The 22331-nt window shown below is 52.0% G+C and overlaps 1 protein-coding gene across 1 annotated transcript in view; it reads right to left on the reverse strand.

Moving 5' to 3' along the window:
* Positions 1-22331, reverse strand: part of NOS2 (nitric oxide synthase 2) — a 31450-nt gene that overhangs the window by 6119 nt on the left and 3000 nt on the right. The window contains exons 3-20 of the mRNA XM_068529595.1: positions 21456-21578; positions 20251-20399; positions 16709-16871; positions 15823-15914; positions 14739-14880; positions 14508-14647; positions 13426-13600; positions 13231-13332; positions 9919-10113; positions 8767-8849; positions 8107-8251; positions 7133-7237; positions 6133-6182; positions 5633-5807; positions 4742-4874; positions 3781-3859; positions 2812-2993; positions 493-656 (exon numbers count right to left, since the gene is read on the reverse strand). Of these exons, the coding sequence (XP_068385696.1) occupies positions 493-656; positions 2812-2993; positions 3781-3859; positions 4742-4874; positions 5633-5807; positions 6133-6182; positions 7133-7237; positions 8107-8251; positions 8767-8849; positions 9919-10113; positions 13231-13332; positions 13426-13600; positions 14508-14647; positions 14739-14880; positions 15823-15914; positions 16709-16871; positions 20251-20399; positions 21456-21494 (2313 nt within the window). The 5' untranslated portion in view covers positions 21495-21578. The remainder of the gene's footprint in view (positions 1-492; positions 657-2811; positions 2994-3780; positions 3860-4741; positions 4875-5632; positions 5808-6132; positions 6183-7132; positions 7238-8106; positions 8252-8766; positions 8850-9918; positions 10114-13230; positions 13333-13425; positions 13601-14507; positions 14648-14738; positions 14881-15822; positions 15915-16708; positions 16872-20250; positions 20400-21455; positions 21579-22331) is intronic.

Below are 22331 nucleotides of genomic sequence, written 5' to 3' on the forward strand. Positions count from 1 at the left end.
CTGGAATCAAGATAATTAGCGATAATGGTGACGGTAATAATGATATTCAGTGCCTTTTGCAAAGACTTGGGTCTAGAAAGTTGCAGGTGAGTTAATGCACTCTCTCATTCATTTATTAATTCAACTACCCATCTGTTACTATGTCCATTATCCATTCATCCACACCATCCATCCTCCAACACTTCCTAAATTCCAGGCTTGTTCCAGGTGTGGGGAATAAAAGACAGAGTGGCTCTCCTTTTCTAGCTCATTTCTGAGGAAGTGCACTTTGGTTGCATCCTGCAGACATTCAAAAAACTTCAGTTCACTTGACACAACTATGTCCTAGAGATGGGACAGGAGAGGGCGCCTGACTTCCTCCCAGCCTTTGACAAATCGCACTCTGGGAAGCTGGGGTGGATTCCCCTTGGAGGTTAAAGACCAGCTCTAGGCTCAGGATGCCCCCGACTCTGGGACCCTACTCCTGCCTCACCCACCAGCCCCGACCTTCACCTGGCACAGGGTCTCCAGCCTCTGCCTCTCAGCCTCGTCTGTGGCCAGCTGGGCCAGCTTTTGGAGCAGCAGCTGGGTTGGCGGGGTGGTGATGTCCAGGAAATAGGTGAGAGCCTGGCTGAGTGAGCAGGTGGGCAGCCGCTTGTCCTTGACCCAGTAGCTGCCTGGATAGGGAAGAAAGGAGTCAGGATGGAAAAAAGGCCCCATTTAGGTTTCCCAAAGAGTGATGAGGCATCCGGGACAGACACTCTCCACCTTCCAGCCGCAGGGGAGAGAAGACACTGAAAGTCTGGCTCCAGGAACAGCAAAAGGTTTCATGTGCCCAACTCAAGTGCAGGAAGATGGTGCCCAGAGATAGGGCTGCCAGGAAAGGCTGGTCAGCAGCCCTCCAAAGGGCACCCAAGTTGACACAATCCTGCAAAACTAACTATGTACCAGAGTCCAGTCCCTCTCTGGCCCAGACCTGAACTTTAGCAGGACACACACAGGTGAACTACAGACTCACCATGACTAAATTCACCAAAGACTGATGTACACCCCAGAGGCCAGTTCTTCATTTAGAGAAAAGCCCATAACTTCAGTCTCCAGGGGTGTTAGACCAAGAGGTGCTGGGTGAGCAGCACTCAGCCCAGAGCGAGGTGGCGGGTCTCAAGGAGTGCCAAGAGGCAGTATGCAGGGCGGCCACAGCATGGACGCTGGAGCCAGTAGACATGGGTTCAAACTCTGGCTCCCCACTCACTAGTAGGCTGACTGAACCCTCTGAACTTGGGTTCTGTCTCTGTGAAATGGACGTGATAATAAAACCTGTCCTGCTGAGTTTGCATGAGGACTGAATGAAACAGTACACGTATTAGGTAAAAATATTAGTATTACGTTATTTCATCTAGACCCAAGGCCTGAGGAACCACATCTGTCTCCCTACAGTCACAAGGATGTCTCTGTCCCCTTATCCCCGAGTTTCAGGCTCTCTCACGTTCTCCTGGACAGTGGGGAACAACGCCAGACTTTGCTTCTCAGACTCCTGCTGTCCTATTTTGGCCACTCTCTTTAGGGGGACACATGTTTTGGAGGTATCATGATCGCTGAGGAAGCTAAGGCCAGGGAGCTAGTCCAAAGGGCTGGAAGGCCCGTGATTACCGATTGCATTAGTTTCCCTCTCCTAGTGCCTGCCACCCAGCGCTGTGCTCACCACATAGGCTGACAGCCTCACCTTCGCACACAACCGGGACTCTGAACCCTCCCCAGGATAGCCTCATCTCTCCAGTGAGGATGGCCAGGAAGAGCCATGCTCTCCTGGTCACCCATGGCCTGGCCCTGCCCACTGCCCACAGAAGGTGGGGATAAATGAGACCCTCGGTGGGGAAGCAGTATGAAATTAGAATGCCATGAAAATGCAGTATAAATTCCAAAACATAAAATTTGGGATCCGAAGAGACTTTCAGGGTGTATTAAACTACCTTCCTCTGACCTTCTGGACAAATGTCGATTAGCCCATGGGAAATGGATATTCCTCCATTCCTGCATTTGTTTGGTGCCAGGAATTGTGGTGAAGGTTGTACACGTTATCTACTCATCTGTTCTTCACCACAGCCCTGCGAGGAAGGCTCTATTATCTCTGTTTTAGAGACAAAGAAACAAAGCCTCGGGAGGTTAACTCCTATGCCCAAGGTCACGTTGCTAGTAAGTGATGGATCAGGGACCTGAATCTTCAAAGCTCACCATTTTTATAGTTTCCACATTTCTCTATCATGTCACCAAGCAAGCTGCACATGTGTGTCTGTTGTGGGACTAAAGAGACAATGCATGTATTGATAAAATGCTGGCATCAAGTAACTACCCCGAAAATGGTGGCTGCTACTGTTACTATTATAATAATAATAATTATGACTATTTTTGCATATCTGCATCCTGTACTAGGTAGTGAGCTTTCTGAGGGCAGACATGGAGTCTCATTCATTTTTGTAGCCCAGGGCCTGCCTGGTGTATAGATGTGAGTAGTTAAAATTTTGATGGAAAAATGAATCAGTCAACCAACAAAAGTGGCCGGGTAAGCAAAGAATGAAGGGGAAAGATAGCCCAGCCTCTGGTGTTGGGCAGATAGTCCCAAAGAAGCAGCCCTTCTTGTTGGCCCAGCGGCCGGTCGAGGACTATTTACAAGGCTGCTCTGGCGCGGGCTTCAGGGGCCCACCACTCAGCAGGAAGGACAGGGTTAGCTGCCCGTTTGCAGCGCAGGTCCGGGCCCAGCCCATCAGTGGGGCTGGGGCTTGGTGGGAGGATGCTGGGGCGGCCTCAGCTGAGGCTTTTGTGCAGAGAGCTCACCGTTCTCGCAGAGGGTCTCCAAGCGCATGGGTTGGTCGGGGGCAGGGCCATCCACCACTCGCTCCAGGATGCCTTGGACCAGAGCTGGCTGGTTGCCTGGGAAAACTCCGAGGTGCTCTCCCGGCAGGTAGCTTGGACCTTGGCTGCCCTCACAGGACAGTTCCACCAGGAGGGTGGTACGGCTGCAGAAGGAAAAAGAAGCCTCTGGTTACGCCACCAGGATTTCCTCCAGCACTCCCTGATGGGTGGGCCAGTTTCCCCAGGAAACGTGCCCTCCTTTCATTTTCCTGCCCGGTTCCATGAACACGGGTTGCCGGCATCCCGAGGCTGGGGTGCTCAAGAGGGCCCGGGGCTGACCCGGCCTGTGGCTTCTCCGTGGGGAGAGGGTGGACAGCAATCGTCCCCTGCAGCCCTCCCAAGCCCTAGAGAGCGCAACCACAGACTCCGCCTAAAGAAAGCATCGCACTGGGAGGTATGTGGGCATTGAGACAAACCTTTCCTAGTGTCTAGCGCAAATCTGGTTCTTATTAGAACACAGCCCACTTTTGCTAATGAATGTAAGGACAGCACAGAAAAACTAAACCTACAGAGAATCCACACTGCTGGCTGACCTGGCGGGGAAAGGTCCTTCCCTGCCAAAACTTTTCCTGAGAGTTCTTAAGAAAGCCAAATAGTTTGAGTTTTTCTTGCCCTCCCCTTTTGGTGAAATAGTTAAGTCACAAAGGGCAGAAAGTGAAGCAGGTGCCTTGTTCCCAAGCTGGAAAACTGGCCCATGGTTAATGGAGACCCAATGTAAAGGTGCTGGTGGACACAGGGGTTAACAATCAAGCTGCTCCTACCAATGGCATCGTAGCTAATGCCAGTGGACACTTCCCTCCTCTCCTTTCTAAGACTGACTTGCTCTGGTCTTCCCTGGATTAAAATAAAATCTGTGGAACGTCACCCAAGAAGCCCTCTCCTTTGCCCTACCTGGATTTTGGACTCTGTAGATTCTGCCGCGATTTCAGCCTCATGGTGAACACATGCTTGGCGTGCATACTGCTGAGGGCTGTGGGACAGAGAGACAGTGAAGTGGCAACGTGGCTCTTAAGTGTTGGTGGGGCAGCCTCCGCGTGCTGAGTCAATCACACCCAGACGTTACCCTGGGGTGTCTCACTGTGGTGGTGCTGGGGTTTTCCTTCCCTTCCTTTTTTCCCCACTGTGTTTCTGAATCACAAATAAAGACCCTTGGTCTGACAGAGGATGCTTGTGCCGCTGCTAGGTATTGGGAAATGCAATGTAAATGCCCCAGTATGGGAATTTCTAGGACATCCCATGGCTTGGGATCCGCAGGAGAGCGTAGTTGAAGCTGGGGATATCCTAAACATGAGGAAACGTGTAGGACCTCTGTAGTCCTGGTATAGGAAAAGAGGAAGCACAGAAGCACAGCATCCAGAGGGGCCGTTCAGAGTTCCCAGACTGTAGCCTGGAATTGCTTCTGAAAAATGTTCTTCATAATACCTGGCTGCCATTAGAGTGGGAAGGCTGGGGCCCAGATCCCAACTTGGCCATCTGCTAGCAACTTGCTGCACCTCCCTGAACTTCAGTTTCTCTGTCTGTGCCTTTCTCGCAGGATGAGTGTAAGGGATCACTTAGAGCAGGTGGGCAAAGAGTCCAGCACAGTGCCTGGCACATAGGAGCGTCCTTCTCTCTCCACTGCCCTCCCAGGGTTTCCTCCTAAACCGCCTCTCTCAGAGACGAAGCACGCCCTCAAGTCTTGCATTCCAGCAGGCTCTTGGACCCAACAAGGGAGAGATGCCTGGTAGCCCTAGACTAGCTGCCTCTGTTCAGAGGGTCTTAGTGGTCTCCTTGACCCTAGGCTCAAGACTCACAGACACCCACCCCGGCAGGAAGGGCAAACAAGCTCCGTGTGGTGCAGGGAAGCAGGTACCTTTGTTGAGGTCCAAAGGCTGTGAGTCTTGCACGAGCCTGTAGTGGTGCAGGTCCCAGGTCACAGTGGCAGTGTAGAGCTTGGGGATCTGAATGTGGTGTTTGCCTCGGACATTGAACGTCTCACAGGCTGCCTGGACGAAGGTGGAGCCGACGGGTGTTAATAATCATCCCTGGCATCAGCGGCATCACCACTGCTGGGGCTACCATTTTTTAAGTCCTTGCAACTGAGCTGAGAGCTTTGTGTAATTACTAAGCACACTTATCTGGTTGGGCTGTTATGAGAACCCAAAAAACGGCTGGTCCTAGCACATAGTAGCTATTGCTATTATTATGAATATTAATAATGACAGCATCTCGTTTTACCCGCATGCCCACACTATGACACAGGTGTGATTACTCCCATTTTCCTGATGGGGAATCGTGTGGAGGAGACGTGGGCTTGGGAACCATGTCGGACCCACTCAAGGTGGTGCTCATAAGCCCCACTGCTGGGTGAAACGCTTTGCTTCAATGAGTTCTCTCAGTCAATGGGGTCAAGCCACAGGTGATAAAGACCTACTGAGATATCCCTGTCCCCAAGTTCTCTGTGGCTGGGACACTGAAACAAGACAAGGATGTCAGGAGGTGACCTGGATAATCAGAGGGGGAAAGATCTTAAACCACAGCTTCCCGAGGGCAGGGAAGTGTCAAGTGGAGCTCTTCTGGAGGCTGTGGGAAAGCAGCAGTGACTTGAGCCCTCAGGCCTGCGACCCTGGCCCACACCCGGGACCACGCCTATAGGACCCAGCAGGGGTCATGCCACCCAGGATGCCCGGCACAGGTGTCCTGGGCACGAGTGCACCGCAGCCTCCCTCCCGGTGCCGTGGGGCAGCTCCGGCTGTGAACTGACCTTGAAGGTTTGCACGGCCCAGGCACGGAAGGCCTCCTCCTGCCCGCTGAGCTCGTCCCCTTCCCCTGTTGGGGCGAGCTGAGAAGCCCCCAGCTGGGACAACTTCTGGTCGATGTCATGAGCAAAGGCGCAGAACTGAGGGTACATGCTGGAGCCAAGGCCAAACACGGCATACCTGCCCGAGGAGGACACGCACGGAGCCTGGGTGAGCTGACTCCGCCCACAGGCCAGCCTCTGACCCTCCCGCACCAGCTGGGCAAGGACCGCCAGTGCCCACCCCCTTCCTGCCCTCCCTGGCTCCCGAGCCTGGTCTCCAACTCCCACGACCAACCCCATGCCTGGCCTGCAGAAGTGTGAGCGGGACTCAGTGTCCCTGCTTTGACCCACAACACCTCTGAGGACAGGCTGTCCCTGGGCCTGGACATCCCAGGAAGTTCCCACTTATACACACCCAGCTCCGTCCCTGGAACCCAGACTCTGGGAGTGGGGAAGAGATTTACCTGAATTTGTTGGTGAGCTCTTTCAGCATGAAGAGGGACTTCTTCAGTTTCTAGAAAGAGAGAGAACCACAGAGTTCTCAGGACAGGATTAATAAAAGCACCGCTTTTCCCTTTCTTCTGGTGGCTCATTTAAAAACTGGACATATCTGGCAGGAGAAAATTCAAGATCCTCGCAGGGAAGTTGGTTTAGGTGGGGCCGCCTGGCTGGGACTCAGGGACAAGTTCAGCCTTAGCAACTCATGTGGGCCTGACCTTTGGTGTGGGGCGAGGACAGCCCAACCCCCAGCCCATCCAGCCCTGGCAGAGGGGGGCCTGCCTTGTAGCAGGGCATCTCCAGAGGGACTCCTGATGGGACATGAGCCTCTCTTCTTGTCGGAGTGACAACTGGTCCCGTATTCTCTGAAATAACCCTGATTTCCCAGGAACTCAAGATAACTTTAGGTGGAAAATGGTGTCAAATCACATGGTAAGAAAGTATTCTTTTTTTCTGTAATTTTTTATAGTTATTCCTGTTTCAATTATTTCATTCTTTTGTCCTGAACACTAGGGAGAAAATCTCAAACTGCTGCTAATGGAGACTTAACACTTCTCTCATACTTGCTTATTACTCTTTTTAAAAAACAAAGCAAGCCATGGTTAGGCAACAGTATCCAGCTAAAATTCAATAACTGCTTGGCTTTCATTGGATTTACCTGGGACCAATTTTTGCTGGCTTTCCATTTGTGAGAGTGATATAAAGTTTCCTTTAAACATGAATTTTTGAATTTAAAAAGGCAGGTCAATTTACTGAAATATATTAAGTACGTCACAGGAAAGGCAGCTCATGCATACAGAGGAAACCCCGAAGGAGGCAGGCCAATGGCTGACGTTAGGGCGACCCAGAGTGATCTGAGCTCTCACTCCCGAATGCCTTCCTTAGGACATGCTGAGTCCCCAGATCCTTTCCTTGGTCCTCTTAGGCTCTACCAGACCCCAGACCCCTGGGACTCGGGCCACCCACCTCTCCGTTGCCGGGGGAGTCTCCGTTCCCGAACGTGCTGGTCACCACCAGCAGCAGCTCTTCCTCCTCCAGATGGCTCAGCTTGTATTCGTCCATGCAGAGAACCTGCACGGCACCCAGGGTGGACATCAGCCCTTGTTTCCCAGGCTGGCGCCCTCCACGCCCTCCCCAGACACCCAGCGCTTCCCTCACCCTACTCAGGCCGGGAGTCCCCTTCGTCATCTCGGTCCCCTGGTGCCCGGCACAGAGGAGGTGAGTACTTAACAAATCCCTGTCTACTGAACCTATTTGAACACGGCATCCTCGATTCTTTGATTCTCCCACGCTAACACATCAGCAAGCCCTGGAGGGTTTGCCTCCAAAATACCGCGTGTCCCAAATCAGAGCACGTCTCACCGCTTCCATCACTACCTTGAATTCTGAGTGTGTGGACGTATTTTCCACAAAAACGGGATGGGCAGGTTACAAAAATGACAACACCTCTGGGGACCCAAATGCTTTGCCTGAAGCTAATCTCAGGTGAAATGTGTCACGGCCTCGCGGTTCTACCCAGGCCTACCTGACCCAGGAGGCCTTCAGTGATGGAGGATCAAATCCAACACTGGTGGAAGGAATTAGTCACCCTTGGGAGTTTTGTTTTATTTCTCTGCATCTTATTCATCCTCTGCCCCCTTCACATTTAGCACTGCACCCCGTATAGGAGGTGTTCTGTAAAGGCGAATAAAATCCATCTAGAACAGCTCATGTATATTGAGACTTAGCATCATTAAGAATGTGTTTCTCAAACTGTGTTCCCTGGAACACTATGAAAAGCTTATTTACTAGGTAAGTTTGGGAATCCCTGGACACACCTCTCTCCTTCTATCACAGATTTTCAATGTACATCAGCATGCCCAAGGCTCGGGGACATCCAGGAGCAGAGAAATCATTTTAACTTGCCCCAGACTTCTCCGTGCATAGGCTGAGTCGGCTACCTTAGGGTTGAAGGCGCAGCTGAACAAGGCCCCTAGGTCCCGGGCCAGCGTTTCTGATCTTCCCGTCTCTGTTGCAAAGAGGATCGTGGCTCTGACCCGGGATGCCATTCTCTCACGCATCAGCACTGAGGCAAAGAGCACGGCTCTGTGGGGACAGACACACTCGGTGTGCTGAGTCAGCCTTCCAGAGGAAGATGGGGGCCCCGCATTTAAAGTGCAGCAGATCGAGGAAAAAGAACCCAGGTTTCTCACCAGCTATCAACCCTGACTCACTGCCCTTCTCCTCCCCTCCCCCACTCAACCCACCACTCAGCCCCTTTGGGAAAATGGAGGAGAGAGAAAGCTGGGACAGAAGTGGCAGGTGACCCTGGGAATTGGTGTCTGGATTTCTGGGAGCCAAACCCTTTCTCTCTCTCTTTTTTATAGTTTTAATATACCTTTTAATTAATTAATTTATTTATTTGGCCACACTGTGCAGCATGCGGGATCTTAGTTCCCCAACGGGGGATCGAACCCATGCCCCCTGCAGTGGAAGTGCAGAGTCCTAACCACTGGACTACCAGGGAAGTCCCTCCAAACCCTTTCTCATTGTTCCCTGCCCTTCAAGGCCTAGAAGGAAGGGCTGAGGTTCAGATGTCCACACTGGCTGCTTCCACTTACTTGACCAAGACTTTGAATCGAATCTCTCTTCTCCGGGGTCTCCGCCTCTCATCCTGCCAGACGTGGGTTTTCCAGGCCGCCACCTTCAGAGAAGAGGGCAGGTATGTGGGCAAGGTGGGCCCTGGCTTGGCTTGGGCTTGGAGAGACAGAAGGCCCTTCATGGCCTTCGTGAGTTGGGGGGGTGAGCAGGCCCTGTCCCCACCCTTTCACTGAAAGCCCCACAGGGAAGGGCTGCACCTGTCTGTCTCCCTCCAAGTTGTAGCTCATGTCCGGCACAGAACCTGCACACGATCAGTTGATTGTCACTCACTAGTGTCCCCCTGGAAGGAAGAGGCTGCACATCTCTTTTCTTTTGGTGTCTGGTCACTAGGAAGGCTACACAGATTGTATATAATGCATAGTCTGCCCTGGGATATCTCTGAGAGTAGACGAAGGTGCTATGACCACAGGCGCAAACTATCCCAGGCAGTCAGTCACACTACTTATCACTTTTAGAGTAAGGAAGCTCTTCCCCAAATCTAACCAAAGAGCTTTTTGACAAAAAATGAAATCATTTCACTGGGTAACGGCTCCTGAGTGCACTCTGGGCTGGACACTGGGCTGAGCTGTTACGTGCACCAGCTCACGTGATCCACACAACCTCCTCCATCGCGGAGTTGATGACCCTCCTTTTAGAGATGAGAAAGTCAGGGCTTAGATGGGTGAAATGACCCACCCAAGATCATACAGCTAGGAAGTGGGAGAATCGCCCCCGGATGTATCTGACCTGGGAGCCAAGCTCTTCACCATTATGCCATGTGACTGTCTATAGCCCTCCCATGCAGGCGGGCACAGTGGTGGTCACCCTCAGGAGCTTAAACTCTGTCAGAGCAACGGGCTACTAAAGGTACCATAAAAGGTATTTCCTTCAGTCTCACTTCTGTAGAAATGGACAAAAGCATCCTTGAGTGAAGCCTGAAAAGCATTAAAAATATGCCTCTGTGTCCCCAGTCCTTCCTTGTATGTCCTGCACTAGTGAGCACACATGTGCACAGGCACATGCAAACACACACGCATGCACGCATGTGTACACGCATGCACACACGTGTAGACACACACTCTCTCCACCCCTGAGCTCCCAAGACAGAAAGGAGAGGAAGGCCCCTCTCTTACCTGGTAGTAGTAGAAAGGGGACAGGATATAATTTAACATCTCCTGGTGGAACACGGGAGTGATGCTTCCAGAAATTGGGGGGACCAGCCAAATCCAGTCAGCTGGGCAGCCCCCTCGGGACCGGTACTCATTCTGCATGTACTTCATGAAGGACTCTGCAGCTGAATGGTGGTCCGTGATGGTCACATTATGCTTCTAAATCAGAAGGAGGCAAGAAGGGGAGTTGAGGAGAGTGGTCGGTTGGCTGCAGGGCTCCCAGATGGACTACGGAAGGGCCTGGCAATCTGTAAAATGGGAGCGCAATCTCCTCTGGCCCCCTTCTTGCTGCTGAAAATAAATACCCAAATGCAAAGCACTTCCAGAGCCTCTGAGGAACCCAAGCAGTCACCATAGCCATGGTCAGCCCACAGGCCACATGCTGCCCCCGCTTGGCCCTCTGGGGGCGGTGTCCAGCTTCTCAGGCCCACAAGTCTCCCTGAACTCCCACAAATGGCTCTCTGGATGCTGATGAATCAAACCACAGTGGCTTTTTGTCACTTGTTGGTAGAGAGTTCCAGGAGTCACCTCCCCAAGGATGTGGCTGTCTCAGCCAAGGAGGAACTAGGTTCTTTGGAAGAGGACTGAAGCACTGCGGGGAACCACAGTGCATGGAAGACAAATCACCACAATGTCCCACATCCTAAAATTAGAAGCCAAGGGGTCTGAGCCTTCCTGGAATGATCCAACAAGGGCAGCCACATCGTCTGCAGCAACTCATGTAGTCAAGAGACATTGGTTTCATGGAGTGGTTCAAACCTTGGCCTCTTATTAGCCATGTTACTTTGAGCTATTAGTTCCTTAACCTCAGTTTCCTCATCTGTAAAATGGGGATGGTAATAGTTCCTACATCATGACGTTGTTGAAAGAATGCAATAAAATAATACAAGTAAAGCATAAAACGTGCTCAATGAATGTTAGCTGCTATTATTATTTCTATCTACCAGGTATTGCATACAGAGGTGAAAGACGTGGCCTCTTCTCTGTATTGGATCATACTCTAACTGGGGGAGGCAGAAAGACATCAGCCATTTCACATGGTCTGATAGAAGCTATGATGGAGGTGAGTGCAGGTGCTGATGGAGGGCCGAGGGAGGGCTTAGCTCATACAGCGGCCCAGAGGAGAGATGGGGGATTTTAGAGACAGTTTCTAAGAGGAAGTGAGTTTTGAGAGATGGGTAACAGTTAGGCAGCAGACGGGCAGTCCTGGAGGAGGACACTGCATGAGTCAAGGCCGGTAGGCAGGAGAGGAGCCAGTAGGCTTCAGTAGGACCAGCCATGCCTTCTAAAATTTTATACGTACACACACCGCAACTACTGGGTGCCAGACCAGTTTTAGGCTCAGGAGCTGATGATGAGAGCTGTGAGAATGGTTGTAACGGTAATAAATAATAAAAACAACAAAACTAATGTTTTTTGAGTGATGACTATGGGTCAGGCAGTGCAGCTAAATATTTTGCATTCATTTTCATTTAATTCTTACAGTAACCTAGTGAGGGAGGTACCATTATTATCTCCGTTTTACAGATGAGGAAATGAGGCCAAGTCTTTGAAGCTGACCCTGAAGGAGGGTCATGAGGAAGTCCTGGAGACTCTCAAGCAGTGGAGGGACGTGCTCAGCAATGGTCAGGAGACAGTTGAGATCAGCAGTTTCCTGGGACATATCCGCATCCTGCCAATATCAGAGCTGATGGTGGGAGCCTGCAGGAGTCAGGATGTGTGATCCACGGCCAGTGGGGTCTTCCCGAGCTGGGTCAGCCCCAGGGGGCTCTTCCTGTCCTGTCTCGGAGCTGACCCGTGCCCCTCCGACTCCCCAAAATCAGGCACAAGCTTGACATGCCTATAGCGTGACGAGCTCTGGGGAACAGTGTGTGATAATATGTATTTACTGGGTGTTTAATGTCAGCTCCCACTACATTCCACAAGGCCAGGGTTTCTGTCTATTTTGTTCACCACTCATACTCTTGGCCTGGCCTAGGGCCTGACACATGGAAAATGCACAATAAAGCTTTGCTGAATGAATGCATGGCTCTCTGCCCTGCGGTCTGGCCTCCAGGGCATCTGCCAACTTTGTGGACATGGTCCCAGCTTCTAAAGTAATAGCTTCACACGTCCATGGCTCCTTCCCCAAAGGAAGGGGAGTGTTTATATGAGTGAGAACAGCAGATGGACCCGAGGGCTCAGTCCCACACAGGAGCCAACCTGCTGTGTTTGGGGGCTGCTGCTGCCCAGGTAGGGAAGCAAGGGCAACAACCGCTCAGGTGGACGTGGCCTCTCGTTCATTCATCCAATACATATATTTTTTTTTAGCATCTGCCACGTGCCAGACACTCTTCTAGGCTCCAGGGGTAGAGCAGTGGACAAGAGAGACAAGGTCCCTGCCCCATGGAGCTTACATTCTAATGGGGGAAACAAAGAAAGAAGTAGATGGACTCCATAATGTCAGGAGCTAATAAGGATTATGGAGGAAAAGAAAGAAAAGGTTAAAGGAATAAGAAAGACAGGATGGAGGTGGGTAAGGATGCCATTGTTTATGGTGTCATCAGGGAGGGCTACTCTGAAGAGGTGACCGTTGAGACCTGGATGAAGGGAAGGAGCCGGTCACGGGATGATTTGTGGCAAGAGTGTTCTGGGCAGAGGAAAAAGCAAGTGCAAAGGCCCTTAGGTGGGAACCATCTTGGTGAGTTTGAACAACAGCCAGAATTCCAGTGTGACTGGCAGAGCTGTGGAGGATAAAAGCCTGACTGGAGTGGCTGAGGGATGAGGACGTGTAATGAGGTCTTTCAATGGTTTTGCCATAAAAGGGAAGCAGAGAAACAAGGTAGTAGCTGGGTAGGGGGAGTATTTGGTTAGCTAGCCATTTATCTCTTTGAGATGGGAATCATTACAGCTTCCTGATCATTGATGGGAATGATCCAGTGGATAAGGAGGTATCAATGTTCCGGGGCAGAGGGCGGGGAGGATTTTCAGAAGTAAAGTCCTTGAAAATTGAGAGAGGACAGGATTCAGTGCTCAAGCGCAGGAACTGACCAGCCTTGGGAGGTAAGGAGTTGCCTGTTGCTAGAAGCGTTCAAGTTTACACTAGCAGACTTGAGAGGGCTTGTCTCTCTATCCCCAGCACCTAGCACTGTGCCTGGCACAAACAGGGTGTTCAACATTGTTTGATGCGTGAATAAATGAGCGATGCCGTAAGGGGAAAATCAAGCGTGACATGGGCGGCTGGACCAGGTGACCTTCTAACCAGAAAGCCTTCAGACCCGCAAACACCAGACGTGCCTGGAAACTGTGGAGCACAGCGACGTTGATCTCAATGACAGCCCGGTCTTTCCAGAGTGAGGTCACCTTGTGTGTTTCCAGGCCCATCCTCCTGCCCACCTCCTGCAAAGGCAGAGAAATGGGGGTGAGTCAGTCTCTTGGATCCCAGCTGCAGGCCCGCACCTCCAGCCAGCCCAGCTAGACGGTCTTCGTTACCTCCAGGATGTTGTAGCGCTGGACGTCACAGAAGTCCCGGACTCCGATCTCCGTGCCCATATACCAACCGTTGAAGGGGCACCCGGGGAACTCAAGGCCGCCCACCTCGAGCAGCATGTTGGCTACGGCCGGCAGGGCATACCACTTCAGCTCCAGCTCCCGGAACCACTCATACCTGGTAGGGAGGCAGAGCTGGTGGCAATGGGGCCTTCACTTTGGCCCACACTCAACCCCCCCAAAAAAAGCTTCAGAGAAAGAGTGCACCAAGAAAACTCCTTTCCAAGTGCTGATCTCTAAGTTCATCCCACCTGGAGAGGTGAATTGACGCACCACGTGTCATTCGCTAATTATACATTCATTCACGAGTTCATTCACGCAAACATATTAAGCATCAAGTATATGACAGGCCCTGTGCTAAATGCTGAGGACCCAACATAACAAGGCACTTAAGGATTCCAGTGTCAGAAAGCCTGGGTTCAAGTTCTGCCTTACTGATTACTAGCTGTGTAACCTTGGGATACACCTTGGGATTATTTAGCCTCTTTGAGCCCTAGCATCCCCACCAACAAAATAGAGATAAGAGCATCAAACTCATGGCATTATTGTGAAAATAATAGTATCCTTTATTAGTATATTCATTCATTCCAGAAATATTTATAATTGAGCACTTACTATGAGCCAGGCACCCCGCTACGTGTTGGGGATATATTGCCGAACAAGAAAGACAACATCCCTAATTCTCAAGGACCTTACAGACTATAAATAGGTAAACAAATAAATAAATAGGAAAATAAAGACAAGGTGATGTGTCAGATGGAGGGTGAGGGTGCTTACTCTAGACTGGGTGTTCAGAAGAGGCTTCTCAGAACAGGTAACATTCAGGAAATACCTCATTGACAAGAAGAAATGAAGTCTGCAAAATTCTGAAGAAAGGGCACGTCAGGCAGAGGGAAGAGCAAGTGCAAAGGCCCTGAGGTAGGAGTAAGTTCAGTATATTCAAGGGACAAAAAGAAGAGCCCAGCCTAATGCCTGCTACATAGTGAGTGTCAATGTATGCCCCCCATCCCCCACAGCCTGCTTACTTGGGATGTTCCATGGGCACCTCAAACACAAGGTCGGGAGGGATTTCGAAGAGCTCAGGGTCCTGGCCATCAGCCTGCAGGACCAGAGGCACCACATCGAAGCGGCCGTACTTGGGCTTCCAGCCCAGGTCGATGCACAGCTGAAAACAAGACAGGCCAAGTGAGTCTGGACATCCAAGTCCCTTGACCCCTCTGGGCTCCACTCTCACCCACCAAAGCCGGATCTAGTACCTGGGTGAACTCCACGCTGGCAGGGTCCCCTCTGATGGTGCCATCAGGCATCTGGTAGCCGGCGTACTGGATGAGCTGGGCGTTCCAGACCCGGAAGTCATGTTTCCCGTCGCTCCGTTGGGGGAACACGGTGATGGCCAACCTTCCCCAAGGTGAGGACAGTGCTGTTTACCACCCAGCTTCAGTGGCCACTCCCAGCCATCCCCAGCAGGTCCCCTGCCCCCTCCTATCTTCCCACTCCCCAGCCCTCTGCACCCGAGCTAACTGAACCAAACCCCTGCAGCTCTGAGACATGCCAAGCTCTCGCTGGCCTTTGTAACCCGTCCACTTCCTGACATACCCTCTCCTTCCTTCTTCTCCCTCCAGCTCCTACCCTTCCTTCCAGACCGGCCCAGGGACCACCCCCTCCAGGGAACCCTCCCCACCCCTCGGGCGCGGTTAGCTGCTCCAACCCTTTCCCTAGCTGCGCCATAGTTCTCTTTGCCATTGAGTTAGCTGGACACTTGTCTAGTGCAAGGCGTAGGTTCATAGTGGGCTGGAGCCTCGTCTTAGGGTCCTAGTCACTTCCACCCCCATGCCTAGCCCTGTGCTGGGTCCTCATCAGGTGGGCACTGAGTGTTTGCTGAACAGAAAAATGAATGAATGACCGAATGAGTTGACCTTGACCTCCTTGGCTAGGGGAAGGGGAAGGTAAGGCAGGGGTGGCACTGATGGGCAGCCGCTCCCCCACCTCTAAGAAAATCACCACATTGGCTGCAAAACCAACTTCTCATCTCCTCTACAAAGTGGGGAGCCTTAACCTCGAAGAGTGGAGAAGTTGCTTCTTAAGGATCCCCCCATCACCTCCAAATGGCTACAAGTCAGAAAGAAACCAAGGAAACGGGCCACTGACGAGGCACTAAGCTCACGGAGGCCGGCTCACTGCGAGGGCTCCGTGAAGAAGCCGAATCTTTCTCCTTTCTTTCTCCCTGGTCTCTCCTGGAGCCCAGATGCCTCCCCTAAACTCATCTGCATCTCTTGGCTAAGACGTGGGGGCAGGGCGGGCCCCAGCGTAGCCTCGTAGCCTGGGGAAAAGCACACCCACCTGATGTTGCCGCTGTTGGTGGCATAACGCAGGTGTCTGCAGATGTGCTCGAACATCTCCTGGGCCGTGGAACAGCTCCGCGCGTCGAAGACCTGCACGCACACAGCCCACCCAGACCATGCGCGTCAAGGACCGTGAGGACAGAGGCCTTGGAGCTGATCTTAAAAGCTAAGTCACGGGGACTGAGGGAGTGGCCCCAAACCCCACGACCCGAATGCCTCGCCGAGGAGGGCATCCTCCTCTCTGCCCCTTCACCCTTCCTCTGCTCTCCTAGGCGAGCCCAGACGCCCTCACCTGGAAGACCCTATCAAAACCCAACCCCCAAGAAAACCTGGTTCTCAAGCACCGTGAGTCAGGATTCCCACAGCCGAGTTGCTTTATACATGTTACACACGGCCTCCAGAACATTTTATTACAGCCAGAGCTGGTTCCGTTGGCATTTCTTATCTCTTTATCTGTCCAAGTACTTTCACTATTATCCAGCAATAAAACGTAAAGACAGCTTAGGAGGCTAGGATAAAGGAAATGCTTTCTAAAAGCCAAGAATTCAGTCGAGGTAAACAACCAGGGCCTCAGCAATAATGAGAGCAAGGTCGTTTGGTTTCACGTTGGCGTTTAGTCTCCAAAATTTAATGCAAGAGAGAGAGATCGGCTAGGAATCCTGGTGCTGAGATCGGATTCTAGACTCTGGGGCGGCACGGCCACACATCTCAAGCTCAAGCTCTGGGGCGGTGGGGGTGGGTGGCCGTGAACCCCATCTCAAGCTCAGGGCTGGGGAGAGAGGACGCAGGGAGCCCCGGGCACAGCTCGGCGGGCTGCTGGGAGCCACTGCTCAGGGCCCGCCGGGCTCCCAGCTTCCTCTCCTGCTCTGTCTAAGGGAGTTCACCTGCAGGTTGGACCACTGGATCCTCCCGATGCAGCGGGGGGCGTTGCGCCAGGCCTGCTTGGTGGCGAAGATGAGCTCATCTCCCGTCAGCTGGTAGGTTCCTGTTGTTTCTATCTCCTTTGTTACCGCTTCCACCCTGGCCAGATGTTCCTCTATTTTTGCCCTGGGGGACGGGAAGACATCAGGAAGATCAACAATGAGATGGCCTTAAATGGAGATGATTCAATCCACAGAAGCAGGAACTGAACTAGGACACCAGGAGGGCAAGATGTCTCTCAGGGAGACCGTCCCCTCCAGAGCCAGCTTCATGGGCATGTGACCAGGGCCCTGAGCTCAGAAGGGCTCCATGCTGGGTTTAATGCTCTGCTGTCTTGAATTCTTAATCATCTGTGAACAGGAAGCCACGTTTTTATTTTCACACTGGCTCCTGCACGTTACATAGCGGGTCCTGGTCCCACCAGCACCCTTGTCGTTTCCAGGAGCTTTTTCTCGAATCATATTCATCTCAGCACGGAGTGCAGCGCTTCTCAGACACTTGGAGGAGCGTCCAGCAAGCCGCAGCCCCATCTTGCCCCTCAGCCAGGGGAGCACCCGTCCACCTTCCCTTGGTTAAGAGATGAATCAGTCCCCCCCACAGCAGATCCTGTGTACTGAGTACTCATTGTGAGCCAGGTACTGGGCGAAGCCACCACAGTCAGGGTCCCTCTGAGTCTGTGAGGGAGGCATTTTTGTGTCTTTTTTTATAGTCGGTGTATCCACAAGGTTAAGTACTGGCCCAGGGACAGAAGTGTGGTAAAGAACAAACTAAGGACTCAGACTCAGGTTCCCTGATGCCAAGCCCAGGCTCTTAACCTTCTACCTTCCACCCTGGGTGGGAGGGATTGCAAGCCCAGAGATGTGCAGGGCCTGCCCACGCTTCCCTGGTCAGGCCCAGATGGGGACCTGCTCTCAGGACTCAGCCTGCGGGGCCCCAGGGCCGCTCAAGGAGGAGCCCGCCACAGTGTGGTCCAACGTCACAGGCTCTCTACAGCGAGCTTTCTCAACCCCCGCGCCTCTCGGCCAGCTGTCCCATGTGAGATTTCCAAACTGGCTTCTCCCCTCCCCTTCCAGGCTTCAAAAATGTCCCACAGCCAGGAAGGTTTTGAAACACACACACACACACACACACACACACACAGAGCAACCTTGAGATTTCCAATCAGCACCAAAGACATTTCAAATTGCAACAAACAAAACTATTTAAGGAATGAACTCCTGATTAAGGAGAGTGGACAACTCAAGACAAAATGGCCTTTCTGTGGATGAAGAGTGTCTTGACAACTCTTCCCTGATTAAAGAAAGAAAGCTCAAAGACAAAACACTCGGTGCTATTTATCTTCAAGGACACTCCTGGCATAAAGACCTGCTGGGTGAGGTTGAGGCTGCCCCACCATCGGCAGCCCTCCTTCCCCAAACAAAGCTTCTAGCAGCATTCCCTGCTCTGCATCTGAGCATGAAAACAGTAGCGACCACCAGAACACAGATGCTTCCAACATACTTGGTAGTGTTAACATGGGACTACGTAAGAAAAGATTATTTTACGTTCTCACCCAATTCCTTTAGCGTTTTACATTTTACCACTGTTTTCAAATAGCCACATTTCTGAGGCACTAAAATGTTATGATGCCTATTAGTTCTGAAAAGAGGGAGTGGCTTTTGGCATCGGTGAACTGGCTTTGGACAGAACATTCAGCAAGTTACAATTTCTGACTATACAATCCTTCACTCACAAAAGACTGAACCGGCCCAGCTGTCCGTGCCTTTGGCTGCTAGTGTAATTGTGGGGATGGGCTGCCATCTGTCACTCACACCCCCAGGACCTCTTGGGGGGTCCAAGCCATGGATTTGTGACTGTGAAAAGTGGAACTTCTTCCCTCTGTGAAAAGTAAATGGGTTTTGAACAGCCAGCAAGAGCAGCCCTGTAGCTTCCTGGGGCTAACACCCACCCAGTTGCCTTCCAAACAGCAGCAGGAACCCCCAGGTCCAGCAGGGAGTCAGAACCTTCAAAGTCAAAGAGCTGGATGCTAGAACATTGAGGTTTAAAGCAGGGGCTCTGCCCCCAACTGCTTGGGCTCAAATCCCAGCTCTGGGACTTCAGAACGTGTGACTTTGAGCAAGTTACATCTCCTCCACAGGCTTTGGTTTCCTCGTCTGTACAGTGTGGGGAGGATAATAATGGTACGAGTCCCATAGAGTCATGGCGAGCCTTACATAAGGCAGAGCCCAGAACATACCTAGCGCTCAGTAAATGTCAGCTTCAATATAGTGGTCCAGTGAAGCCCATCAAGAAAACTCCTTGACCCTGAAAAGCTCGTAAGTCAACAACCGAGTTGAAAGCCTAAGGACCTTGGACCTCCTAGTGACAAAGCACTTCTGCAGAGGTTCTATTTATACAGCACACAGAGCAGCAAACCCCTGACAGGGTTCTCAGTCCCGTCGTACATTAGAATTGCCTTGGGAGCTTTTAAAGAACATGAGTATCCGCTCCCTCCACACTTCCCGAGAAGCTGATGCCCCCAGCCCAGGGGACCCTGGCACCAGTATTTTGCAAAGCCCTTAACAGCGACCACTGTGCAGCCAGGGTAGAGGATCACAGCCCCAGAAGTTAAGGGTCTCCTTCATAGACTCAAGGCCCCTTCCAGCTCAGACACTGCAGGTCAGAGCAGAGGGGACGTGGCATCACCAGGAGCCACTCTTTCTGCCATGGGGAGGGGGTGGCCCAGGTTACTTCTGTGGTTCACTTCGTGCAGTAAAGTGCCACGTGGGGCTGCACCATAAAAGCCAGACTCCCCTCCCAGCCCATAAAACAGCAAATCCATTCCCTTGGCCATTCTATCTTACAATCCCTTTGGGCATTTTTATTTTAAAGATATAAAAGGACCTAAATTAATAGCCATATATTTTATGAAACTCAGCAATATAGATCCCCACAGAGTACAGGGCAAAGAGATCTCTCCAAGTCAGGTGGCCTGAATTCTAGCTGGGACTGAACTCTAGCTGTCGCTGGGCTTCCCGGCTCACACTTGGAGGTGGAGGGCTTGGCTAGGTGGTCTCTGAGGTTCTTTCTATCCCAAACATTTCATAGTAAAAGGTTTTGTATATCAACTCATTACTTTGTGCCAGGACGCTGTTCCAAATTTATTTAATCCTCGCAACAATCTTATGAGCCAGGTTTTATCATGACCCTGCTTTGACCTGTGAGGAAGTTGAGGCACACAGAGGGTAAATAGATTTCCCAAGGATACAGGACCAGTTACTGGTGGAACAGGATTCAAACTCAAACGTTTAGTTACCCGACACGCACTTTCAACCATTACTGCCATGCCTCTTTGTCTTATGGTTTTGAGAACCTATCCAGGGTCTTTTCCCTGAAAAGCTATGTTTTAGCCCTCGGTCCATTGCAAACCTGGGAAGGAAAGGGGTCTGGGGTCCGAGGGAAAGGGCAGGAGACAGGAGAGCTCAGGGGATGGCGAGGCAGCGATGCTGCAGGAAGCAAGACTTACTCTTTGAAGGAGCCGTAATACTGGTTGACAAATTCAATAGCTTGAGGTAGAAGCTCTTCTGGGAGGGTAGGCTTGTCCCTGGGTCCTATGGTCAAACTTTTGGGGTTCATGATGGCTCCCAGGCAAGACCTGGACTTGCAAGCGAGATCCTGGAAAGAGAGAGGTGGCGGTGAGGCTGGCTGCCTGGCCCCTCAGCGCAGGCGTTGATGGCCATCCTCCTCCAGGGCCAGCTGCCCTGGCCACCTCCTTCCACTCTGGCTGCTCCAGCTCCCTGCCACCCCTCTCCACCTCTGTGGCACCTCCTCCTTGGGGTCCACCAGGCCTTCCCCCGACTCATATCTCCTCTCCTCTACTGGCTGAACCCCAGTGGCTATGGGCTGGGGCTGCTCCCACTACCCTGGGCTCAGTCTCTGGCCCTGCCCCCCAGCCAGCCCCAGACCCACAGCAAAGTCAGCAGCTCGATCCCTGGGAAGATCTCAACTACCATCTCATTTAAAGAGGCTGATATGACTCCTGGGGACAAACTATTGCTGTTCAGCCAAAATGAATTGAGAAGGTGCAAATCCCAAAGTCAGGGGATGGCACAGAAAAAAATACTGAAAGAAAATACACCCAAAGGTTAACAGTGGTCATTTCTGGAAGGTGTGGGAAATGACCCTGCTTTCATGGCCTTGAAATTTTCAATTCTTTCCCACTTTACAATCACAGAATACATTCTAAAGTTAGAATAAGAAACTTAGAAGATAATAAGGAGCTTTAAAGGACACTTAGTCCAGCTACTCACTGGATGCTTGAACCCCTTTCCAACCTCCCTATCAAATAGCACTTGAATCCTTCTAGTGATAGGGAGCTCACTACGGGACTGGACTGGATAGTTCAGTCCAGCTTTGGACAGTTCTGTTAGAAAATTCTCCCGAATGCAATGCTGAAATCTGTCTCTCTGAGAAAGAATTAATTTGTTCCTGTAATTGTTTATCTCACCTTCTGGATTATCCATCATCCATTGGGGAGTTAACAGGGAGTCAGCATCATATACTTCCTACTGTAATTTGTGAGAAACAAGCGTCTCTGTTCCCAGTACCCTTTGCCCAAGCTGATGCCTGTCTGGTTTGCCCAAGGGGACATCTGTTTGATCCATTAAGGGCCTTGATGGCTTCGCTGACTTGGGACGAAAGTGGTTCTCCCAGAAGCCCCAGACTTCTCACCCTTTTGGCCTTGTGGTGAAGTGTGTCTTGGAAAGTCATCCCACTGCCCCAGTTTTTGATCCTCACATGCCGTGGGCAGGCCGATGGGGGTGCAGCCGGCTTGACCAGGGATTCTGGAGACTGCTAAGAGGGAGCAAAAAAAAACAGGGATTTCCAAATGCCTCCAACCCCAGGACTCCATGGGTCTCTCCCAGGCCCTAGGCCCTGCTTGGGCTCTGGGTGGGTGAGGAGCTGTGGGTGGGTACACAGGTCCCGGTGTCGGTCCACGTCCCTCCTCCCTTTCCGGCAGCCTGGCCACCTGGGCCAGCGCCTGCTAAGAGCTCCAGGTGCCTGGGCCACTGGCCAGGCTTCTCTCCTCATCCAAGGGTCTGCCAAATGCTCCCTCGGGGGAACCGCAACAGGAGGGACTAAGGTTAGAAGTGACAGAGATTACTGTCACAGCCACTACTCCTGAGAACAGAAATCAGGACAGGGAGAACGTATCACTGCCTTCCATGAAGGCATTTAAGAATATGAAAGCCAGTTCTCTGCCCACCTCTCTGGAACACTAAGGGCCAAAGCACTTAGGGAAGGTGGAACCAGTGGGCTAGGGGCTGGGGCTGGGGCTGGGGCTGGGGCTGGAGGCTCAGCTGCTGAGTTCGGGATTATTTCTGAGCATCTTACTCTGGCTCCATGAGTAGTCTGCCCTCCCCCAGGCCTGCCAGCCCACACAGGCAAGTCACCCAGGTGCCTGCGCACCTGGGGGGCCACCACTCCCGATCACCATGGTTCATCCCGCTCTCCCAAAGCTCTTCCTCGTCCCCACCTGTGTCCCCGGGTCTCTACTCCCTGCCCCAGACCCCAGCTTCCACCAGGCTGCTGTGCCTGGGCGAGCGG

Source organism: Eschrichtius robustus, chromosome 20 (assembly GCF_028021215.1).
Source record: "Eschrichtius robustus isolate mEscRob2 chromosome 20, mEscRob2.pri, whole genome shotgun sequence".
NCBI classification, from domain to species: Eukaryota; Metazoa; Chordata; class Mammalia; order Artiodactyla; family Eschrichtiidae; genus Eschrichtius; species Eschrichtius robustus.